At 40.2% G+C, this 10157-nt stretch overlaps 1 protein-coding gene across 9 annotated transcripts in view; it reads right to left on the bottom strand.

Annotated features, from left to right (window-relative positions):
• TBC1D1 (TBC1 domain family member 1) overlaps window positions 1–10157 on the bottom strand; it is a 178849-nt gene that overhangs the window by 15721 nt on the left and 152971 nt on the right. For all 9 annotated transcript variants that reach the window (XM_019552947.1, XM_019552951.1, XM_019552950.1 and 6 more), the window contains 3 exons: window positions 9654–9812; window positions 2411–2655; window positions 1703–1862 (listed from right to left, as the gene is read on the bottom strand). In XM_019552947.1, the coding sequence (XP_019408492.1) occupies window positions 1703–1862; window positions 2411–2655; window positions 9654–9812 (564 nt within the window). The remainder of the gene's footprint in view (window positions 1–1702; window positions 1863–2410; window positions 2656–9653; window positions 9813–10157) is intronic.

Genomic DNA, 10157 nt, shown 5'->3' with positions numbered 1-10157 from the left:
AGCTGTTTGGAGCCTCCTGGCTGCAGCTGGCCCTGGCTCTGGGGAGCTGCTGCCAGTCAGGATCTGGGTTGTTCCCAGCAGACAGCTGCGATGCTGCAAGCAGCCTGGGCTCTGTTCCTGACAGCAGCTACCCGGAGCTGGGGCTGGCTGCGGCGTGCCAAGCAAAATGGCCCCATGTGCCATGCTCGGTATGCGTGCCAGGGGTTGCCAACCCCTGATCTAAACAAATAGACAAAATTTACTTACAGTTACAAGAACTATCAATTTGTGGGTGTATTGATTTAGTCATAAGTATCTAACTACAGTAAAGTCTGATTGATTTGAAACTCCAAGTAAATTGGTAATGGTAATTAATTAGCCATGAGTGCATAATTATCAATAGTTAACCTTTTTAACTTTTTGTGAGATGTATTTTGCATACCATATCAAAATACTGTAAGGAATGACTTTGGACACTGACATTTAAGAAAAATGTATTACAAAAATTCTGAGTGCAAACTACACATTCTGGCATGCTAAAATGAGAACTGTATGTTTACAAAGATAAAATGTATGAAGTACAATACTTCTATGACAAATATTCAAAAGTCCCTGCTATATAAGAACGATATGATCAGGATGGGATTGAAATAATCAGTCAAAAATGTCAGCTTTGTATTTGTACATGCACTCCTCACCAAAAGAGAAGGTAAATTGTGCAAAATAGAAAGGTTGATTGTTTTAGTCTTGTTGAGCCATAAAATGGTAGAGTATCCAATGTTTTGTAACATCAGCTGGCCTCACACATGCTATGAGAAACAGGTCAGTATCTTTAAAGTTGATTAACATCATCAGTATGATTCAGTACAGTTGGAAATGACTAATTACATTTTAACATATGACTAATTAGCCAAAATCTTTGAGGACTCTGGAGGGGATTCAGTACATTGAACATAGGTGAACACTGAACTAAGGTGAAACAGGCGTTACCTCAGTGACTAATTAACCAAATTTCACTGTACCTGATTTTCTGCCCCATGAGTATTTATTGTATATTCCTAAACTACTGTAGATGTCCCTGAGAGCACAATGCATTGATGTATAGTGATACCTGACTTAGCTCTGAATGAGCTAGCTTGGATACCACGTTAGCATAGCACTCCATAAAGATGAATACCTTAGGAAGCAAAGCAAACCTGTCATTTACAGTGGCATACAGACAGCCAATTACTGAGGGGTAACTGAAGTGCTGCAAGTTTGTATGCTACCCTATCTCAAGGTAACCTGCTTATTATATACCCACAACCTCAGAGGATTTATGCAGCATAGAACTATGTTGCAAATGCCCACTAACTGTGAGTAATACTGTGCAAAAAAGAAACCTGCTGATTTCCAATGCAATGAATGAAGGGAGGTTCACTGAGGACTACCAGAGGATGCAGGTGAAATGAGAAGATAGAAAAAAGGGACAATAGAAGTGAAGAAGCAAGAGTGTTCCTTCCCTGATCAGCATTTTGCTATACATTCCACTCCTACACTTCCTATTAGGTGACTTTTATAACTGTACCATAGGTTTGAAGAAGGGACAGTTCAGTTCATCAAAAATAAGAAAAAACATTTTTCTTAGGCATTTCAAGCAGGCTAGATGATACAGCCATTCTAAATACGATTACAAAAACGTATGCCTTCAAGAAGATCAGTAGGAGAGTTTATGAAGCATTACCGAACACTCTGGCCACAAATCCCAGGGGAAACTGAGAAGCAAACATAGTGAGAAACCAGGGGGCAGCATAGAGACTGGGGCCAATTTCATACTCCTCTAAGTGGTTGTAGAGATCTCTGTGGTAGTCGTGAAGGAGTCTAGATAGTTGATACATCTGGATCTGCAAACAGAAGAAAGAAGTGAATAACTAATTAAGAATAAAAGATTAAGTAGGGTTATTAAAGGACTACAGTCTGTGCTAAACTTTCTTGTGAAAAATAAAGGGGAAAAATCATCAATCATTGTTCACAGACACTTGTATTGGGGGGGGAAAGTAGTTTGGAGCCATTTCAAAGACCCAGGGCTTCGTGACTGATCAACATTCCCTTTCCTCCTAAAGTAGATGGGTTAATACTCAGGTGATATGCACCTGAAACCATACAGGAGCAAAATCAGTAGGGTATTTTGAAGACAGATTTTTGTATACAGCCAATTTTGTTGTATACCAGACTTCAGAGGAGTGGGGGTATATAATTTCTATTGTTCTCCAATGGTCCCCTAAATTGGAAACAAGCATCTTTAAGAAGGTGTATTCTTTGTAGTTCACCTTCTCCTTTTTTGAGATTGTGTCAAAAAGCTAAAAACGCAGGACTGGACAATAATATTTCTGTTAAAAGCATACTGCTATTATTATTAGCATGCTTTTCCAGAGCCATAAAAATCACATACCTGTAAAATAGTCATGTCAGGACGATATTGTTTTCTTAAGCCCATATCAAACATGAGGAACTTTAGCATCTTAAAAGCATCTTCTTCACTCATATGAAGTAGCAGAACTCCAGCAACAAAACTAAGACCCTGGCAATACCCTACTTCCTGGTCCAGAAGAGAATAGGCCTTCAAAATGTTGTACAGTGACAGCTGGCCAGCTCCCAGTTGTGCTGAGAAGTATGGGTGTGTTGGAAAAGTGCGCCCTACAAAAACAAAGGAAGTAAATAACTTTAAAACAAACAAACAAACAAACATAGCTACATGACCAAGTTAAACGTTTCTGAAGGTGCATTATGTTTTTGAGTTAATTTTCAATACTAACCTTATTGAATTAATAACAATTCAACACACAGAGCCTTTTGTACTCTGGCAGTAAGCATTATTACAATAATCAGAGGACTGAGGCTGGCAACAGCTTTGCAATAGAAGGACAACCTAAATAGTTTGATGGGTTGATGAAAGGGATTGTACAACAGGATTGCCTATGATAGCAGGGGACTGGACACAATAATCAGGACGCTGTTCTTATTTTATGCCTTAAGTTTCTAATTAAGGGGAAAATGTTTTTGAACAACTACTTCATCCAAATGAAGAATTCTTAGAATAAGTTCAGCTCTTCGAGCCAGACAATGATTTTAATTACACTAATGTAAGCAGAAGTCAATAGTGTTGAAGCCATGGGCAGGTGTTCACTTCTACCAGCAAGAATTTATCTGAAAAAAAGTCCGGGAGCAGAAGCCAGCATGCGATCTAGCCCCCTGGCTGGAGAGCTACACGGGCGAGATCTCCAGCCAGAGAACACTAGAGGGCTGCTCCTTGATCCACCTCTGCCCTTGGGGGAGCTCAATAATTGACACCTTGCCCTCTCCCCTGCCTGAGAAAGGGGCAGGCTGTCAACAGACAGTTGGCAGCTGCTGAAAAGACAGCCAGCCTAGGGAGGGCTCCAGCCCTGGGAGAATAACCCCCCATTCTGCCAGACAACTAACTGGTGGGATGGGGCCACCCACTCCTGGTGGGAAATCAGCAGGTTCCCATGGCAGGAGAATAGTCCCTGCTCCATGGGCTGCTCTGGGATTAACTTGGACCAGTACAGGGGCAGGAGTTGCAAGCCTGCCTGAACTTGGGAAGTCTTGCAGCCACCACACAGCTGTCTCCCACTCCCCATATGCGTTCTGGTGGAACTGGAGGCATGTAAGGAAGTAAGGGGATCATTCTGATCCTGAATGAAACTTCAGGAATGCCACTGCAGCACGGCTCCCACCCCCCACACTGGGCTGACTGGAAAATGGCCAAGGGCCATTCTTGCTGGCAGCAACCTGCTTGGGGCTCAGGGGCAGTCTCCCCCGGTGGGAACATTCCCAACCCCGCCAAGGTGACTGGCAGGAAGGCTGGAGTTTTCTTATGCGGGCTTCACAGGGATCCCTGAGAGCTTGCGCTTGGGTGAGGGAAGGAGAGAGAGCAGAGATATGTGGGACATTGGGTAACCTCTGCACACAAAAGAAGTGGACAGCCTTTTAAGTTAGATCAGGAGGAGGGAAGCCTTCCTCATGGGTAACTGATCTAACTTCTTAAGGAAGAGCCAATTCTCTTCTGCAAGAAACCCCCTGAACAGCTAGCTATATTCTCTCTTTTTGTGCCAGTAGAATGGCTTCTCTTGGCAGAAATGTAATGCCTGTTCATGGCCAGAGTTACAGTAGTGTTATCAACAAGTATCAGACCCTTTAAATCTAGAACAAATTACCCACTTCCACCTATTCCTTCCTAAATTATTCATAACCTCTTCAATATTGATATGCGTTGTGTGTAATAAAACCATCATGATCCCTATTAGGCAATAACAATTTTACTCAAGTTTCTTTAGCTAAACAAACTTACCTTCCTAATCTGACACATAACATTTACAAGCTGAGACAGAAGGTGCTTTATTCTTTTTTCCACCCCACTAAACAGGGCCTGTACAAATACATGGTTACCTAATGGCAGATCTGCAAGTGGTCGCCTTACACTCTGATGCTAGTCCGTGGTTCTGAAATAAAAAAGTTTTCCTTTCGGGAAGGAAGGGGGAAAAAAAAAAATCCACCAGATTTTCCCCCAACAAAATACCTAAATCAAGAGCAAATTTTAATACTTTTGTTCCAGTACAAGCAAAGTTTTTTAGTCATTCATGTGTTAAATATCACCCCGCCCTGTAGCTCCTGGAATGCTGTTGTGTTGCTGGATACCAAAACAGGCCTAGTTTCAAAAGACAGAGCCGGAGGCTGGGTCTTTCTGCATTATAGTTAGTACTCTGACCTACCCTGAAGGAATGCAGCATTTACACTGATTTAAATGGGCTTTGGATTTATGTCTTTCAAAGTCAAAACAGAACTGTGTTTTCACCCTGTTATTTAGAACCTAGATTACCAGGCTCCTGGGTTGCTAGCTGCTACTATAATACAAGTTTAAAAAAATGTTACAATAATTACATAAGGATAATGATTCTCCAGTAACAAAAATCCTAATAGCAATGACTACTTTAGTGCCTGATACACAATGTCACCATCTTTAGTATTATATGCGAATATTTAGATGTCTGTAGCACTGCATAATCACAGTAGATACCACACTAGAAAAGCTGCTATAGCAACTCATGGTGCCTGGGCTGACACAGTGCAGCCTTCAGCATCTAGCAGCATGCTGGGGAATGTTTAATACAATTCATTTCCCTTTGATACCTTGCTGTTTTTAACCTTCTAATGCATCAACATGGACTTTTTTCTTTTCAGAGACATCAGCTTGTATAAAGCGAGAGTCAGACACCCTTGTTCATACAAAGCAGTGCTTATATTTATAGAAGTGAGTGTGATGTAAAAGTGCTGTACAACAGGCTGCTCTTGGATCTGGCTAGATACCTGCTCAGGGACAAAAAACGTTCCCTTCTGGTATGAATTATCCATATTGCCAGATGAAATAAATGCAAGAGGGAAAAGCAGCTGGTAGGCTGCTGTTACACATGGCTGAAGAACAGGCAGAGCTTTGGCATTCTCTTCCAATGTGCCAGACAGCAGAGCTGAGTCAGCACAGAGGGGGGCTAAGTCAAGACAGGAAAGTGATTAGCAAACTCAGTCTCACCCCACAGAACTTTTTCTCTATCACTATTTTACTCAGGGTGTTCTTATCCAGTCCAATATGAGGAATAGTTATAATTTGATCCATATTTTGTGAAAAGTTTCACGAGCAGCAAGTCCCCTTTAGCTTCACTTAAAAAAGCTGTTTAAATATTATGAAGTTGCAAGAAAATAGCTTGTCTTAAGCTTACAGACTCCACCACAAGCATGTAAATTCTTGGAGAAGAATCCTTAAGATTTTTCAGGTAAACATTTATAAGAGCCTGGAGAAACACTGGTTGAAACAAGCAAGTTCCTTGCAACTACCTGTCCAGCTATGTTGCTTGTCAGGTCACAGCATTCTTCTACCTTACTGTGAACTGCAGAACTATGTAGTTTCCTTGCTTCATCTTGTTAAAAATTAAGGACTCTATCCTTCTCTCAGATATTTGGGTTTAATACACATCTCAAAAAATTAACAGATGCATTTATATGCCCATACCCTATTACTGAATATTCCAATGTAACCACTCACCTGTGTCAAGAAAATGAGTTCATACGCATGCATGTTTGTACGTGTACATACATCTGTATTCCAACCAAGCAGAAAGCATTTAGCCTACTGAATCAGCAGACCCCAGAAATCCATTGGTAAATTAACCTTATCCACTATCCAGAAGAAAGGGTAGGCAAAACCACTATAAAATGCCCCAAACACTTCTAAATGTCTTAGCACAGAGCTGACTAAAAGCAGGGCTTATTTAAATAGGCACACTGCATCCTGTACTCATGATTCCTATTCTGAACTCATCTGAGTCCACTCTTGAGATTTATTAAACACAAATCAATGGATACAGCTCCGACGATGAGCTGAATATCTCATCTCCTGTACGTTTGCTTCTCTAACACTAATGTCATGGGAGGTGGAGCAGCACTCAAGTGTTCCTCCTCCCCTTTGAGGAGGGTTGAAGATGCTCTTTTGAGTTGGTCAATTTCTTCCTTCTCTCTGGCCAACCACCAAAGCTTTCCGTTAAGAAAGAACACTACAAAGAGAAGATTTAGTGAATCCCACTCCTTGTTTCCATGAGTCATATGCTGACTGGACAGAGAGCTGGACTGTACTGTTTGGAAGGGGATGATCACTACTGTGTAAAGGGGAATCTTTATTTTCAAAACAGAAACATTCTCTGTGGTTGTGCAACGGAGAGATTCCTAGAAGCACTGTAACATTTAGTCTGAAGGGAAACAACTGAAACGCAGTAAAACCAGCAGTCCCTGTATGGCCAGAAGGCTCCTTGGATTCTTAGATACTTGAGCCAGGCCCAATCTGGCCACGGCCGAGCCTGAGGACTGATGGAATAAAATCCTGCTAATGTTGAACTCAAACGCTCCGGTTTTGCTAAGTATTCAGTCTTTTTTGTATTGCTCAATTGTTTGACGTTTTTGTGTTATTTACAAAGTCATTAGCTTCCACTTCGTTGAAGATGAAACTTTTCAATGACTGGCACATTTTAACTTTGTAACTCCTTCTCTCAAAACAAGTCTGTATTTAACTCTCAATTGTACAAAAAGTTCAGGTCAATTTAGACATTCATGTATATTTTACTGTGCAGACTCCCACCTTCCCTTCTCCCTTTTGCCTTCTCTGCATGAAATTAACCTGCAATTATTTGTGTGTGGCCAAATACTGGACTGTGAAGGCCCAATAACTCTTAGCACCAGGTAGGATTGTGCAGAGAAACTGCACCTCACTGACTTGCATATTTCAAAGAGATAGTTTGAAGCCATAAGGGTAAGTAAAGCCACCACCATCAGCCAAATGCAATTTATTTATGTATCTATTCAATTTATAATTTATGACAGAGCGCTAGTTTTAGATGTGCATTTTAATTTTGTCTTGTTGGTCGCCAAACAAACAGCTTTATAATATATCAACATGATTTACCTGGATTACCCTTTGGGTAATTTAAAGTGCCCCTGCTTCTTGTCGGATGAATTTTAAGCACATTATGTTAGAGCCAACCATGGCAAGCCAACAGTTTAGAGTGAGAAGAAATGTTCTCTTCAGCTATATAAACCTGGGTCCATTTTAAGTGGCAATAGAGAGTCTATTCAGGAGGAAGGGACCATGCCCAGCCTCTTCCACACCTGCTGGCAGTACCAGCTAGGGGCAGAGAGAAGATCCTACACCCCCATGCAGGATGGGTAGAGTATTGCAGACAAGCCTGAAGCAATTTACTGTGGCTATCTGAAACACCAGGTCAACCAAGAACTGTTGGAGTGATGAGGTCACCTCTCTGACAGGGCACTGTGGTTTAATGCTGCATTAATGCTGTTCAAATGCTTTCAACAAACTTGATTACTCTGCAAAAACCTTCACTGTAATATAAGATACAAGGTCTGCCAAGCCATCAGTGGACTGCCTTTCCAGGGTTATAAAAGGAAGTCTAATATACACAGCATGTATTAATTGTTCAGATTAAAACAAGAGTTGCAGAGATTTTCCTTGAAGCTTTAATCACATAATCCAAATGGCAGCTGGTTATTTATGCCTTCCCATAAGTGATAAAAGTTTTATTAAAAATTTTGGTAAACAATCCAAGTTATTGTCTTCTATGGATGCATAAAAAAGACAAACAATAAAATTATTCCGAAACACAAATCTTATGCAAGTTCTAGCCTACTCTGAAACACAACACCAATGCATTCCTTTATTATGTTAGAATACAATGCATGGTCTATAATCCTTGAGTTGGTCAGGGATTATCCACATATAAAGCAGAAGTTCTCTTACAAAAGTAGATTAAGGCTTGTGTTTAAGACGTCTACTGCATACAAACACTATCTAGGTGTTAGTGTTTGAGCCATTATTACTATGCAAGAAAAGTTTTAATTGCACTAGAACAAGTTGTAACAGATGCCCCAGGATATCCGTGTTCCAGTGCAGAGAATTAGAGAAAACCTGTAACTGGGAACATGGAGGGTAATGCCATAGTCAAGGGAAACCAATATTTGGGATTGGCAATGCATTCTTAAATGGGTAGAAGTTATACACTGTGCAACACCAGCATGGATGGGGCTGAGGAAGAAAGTAGCCTAACAGGGTTTGTGGAATAAAATGGGGTGACCACTGCAAATATGCCTAGTAGGGGAGAGCATTTCTACTGGTCACAGCACTAATGGGATCAAGTCTTTCTGATCAGAAATAAACTGGCTACTGAGATCCACATTTTAAAAGAACTCATGAAGGTTTTTCTGGATTCATGAAATCTTTTGATCTCGGTCATGTCTTGTTGTGCTGTGGGAAGAACTGATATATTTTTGCAAAATCAGAGAGAGAGAAGAAAGCAGAAAGTTGCCTGTTTACTCCTTTTTACCTTTTCTACACTAAAACAATTTCCACAAATTTAATCTTAATGCCTTCTGTTTCATTATGATATTAGCAACCATGCAATCCTTTAACCAATTTAGAAAAATGGAAACTTTTTTTTTTTTTTTTTAAAATAGAAAAATCACATGCCTAACCTTCACAAATTTTCTACAAAGTGGCTGCACTGATTAAAGTGCTGAACATTTAGAATTTCCCGGGGAAACCAAAGATGGTGGGTGGTCAGCATCTTTGAAAGCTAGGTTACACAGGTGCGCTCCTAACTACGCATTTAGTGTTTCAAAAGTAAAGCCAGATAAATTAATTTTTAAAATTAATATAGTGTTTAGGAGTCCTGTTATACAAATTAATATAAATGAGCACTATCAGTTATTAAGAAAAGTGTTGGCTTTTTAAGTGTAACCTTGTTTTCCTAGCCATTTCCATTCCACTGCCTTTAGGAATTCACTCAATATTTGATTTAAAGCTCCAATAAAATTACATCTACCAAGTGCAGTTATTGCATGAGCCACAGGCAGGAAGTTATAGAGCATTTCTGCATTTGAACTGGTTCTTAATGGTGTTAAATAACTATTCTAAAACATATTCAATAAAAGTCCATTTTCAGTGGTAGCTTTCATTAACCAAGATGATGATGTTTTCATTAGATATTTTCTTACTAACAATACAACTTCTCCAGAGACTGTGAAATTCTAGTTCTGTTTTCATAACACTGCTGTAGACTTACCTAGGTCAATGAGAATTGCATGTTGCTGAGAAGTTAATTGCTTTAAGAGTTCTTTATAGGGCACGTCCTTTGGCGGCTGTTTACTTGCAAACTGATGTTTAAGATGGTATTGCTCTGCCAAAAACTTCCAAATCTCACCCCGGTGATGACGTGGTACTCCTGAAAGACAGTGGAAGAGGGTTGGGTAGAAAAAGAGTAAGCCAAAGTAATAAATCTAAAACTAAGGATGACACTACATATCAAGTTAACAGTATTAGCAGAATCAAAGCTTTGGAGATCTATTTACCAGATGTCATCCACGACCTTTTGAGTTGTACGTCCAGTGAAAAGCCACAAAAATGCCATAGGCCAACCAAGATACGAAAGAGACTAGCTTGATGTGCCAGGCAAAACAAAAGGTGTAAAAATCCTACTGGTTTATTCAGTACCTATACTCTGGCACTGAAACACTTACATTTGACCAGCATGAGCACTTAGGAACCCTATAGAGTTAAATGGGAAGGT

This window comes from Crocodylus porosus, unplaced genomic scaffold (genome assembly GCF_001723895.1).
Source record: "Crocodylus porosus isolate Cpor-Errol unplaced genomic scaffold, CroPor_comp1, whole genome shotgun sequence".
NCBI classification, from domain to species: domain Eukaryota; kingdom Metazoa; phylum Chordata; order Crocodylia; family Crocodylidae; genus Crocodylus; species Crocodylus porosus.
The sequence above is the reverse complement of the archived record's forward strand: the minus strand, read 5'-3'. Positions and strand labels throughout refer to the sequence as shown.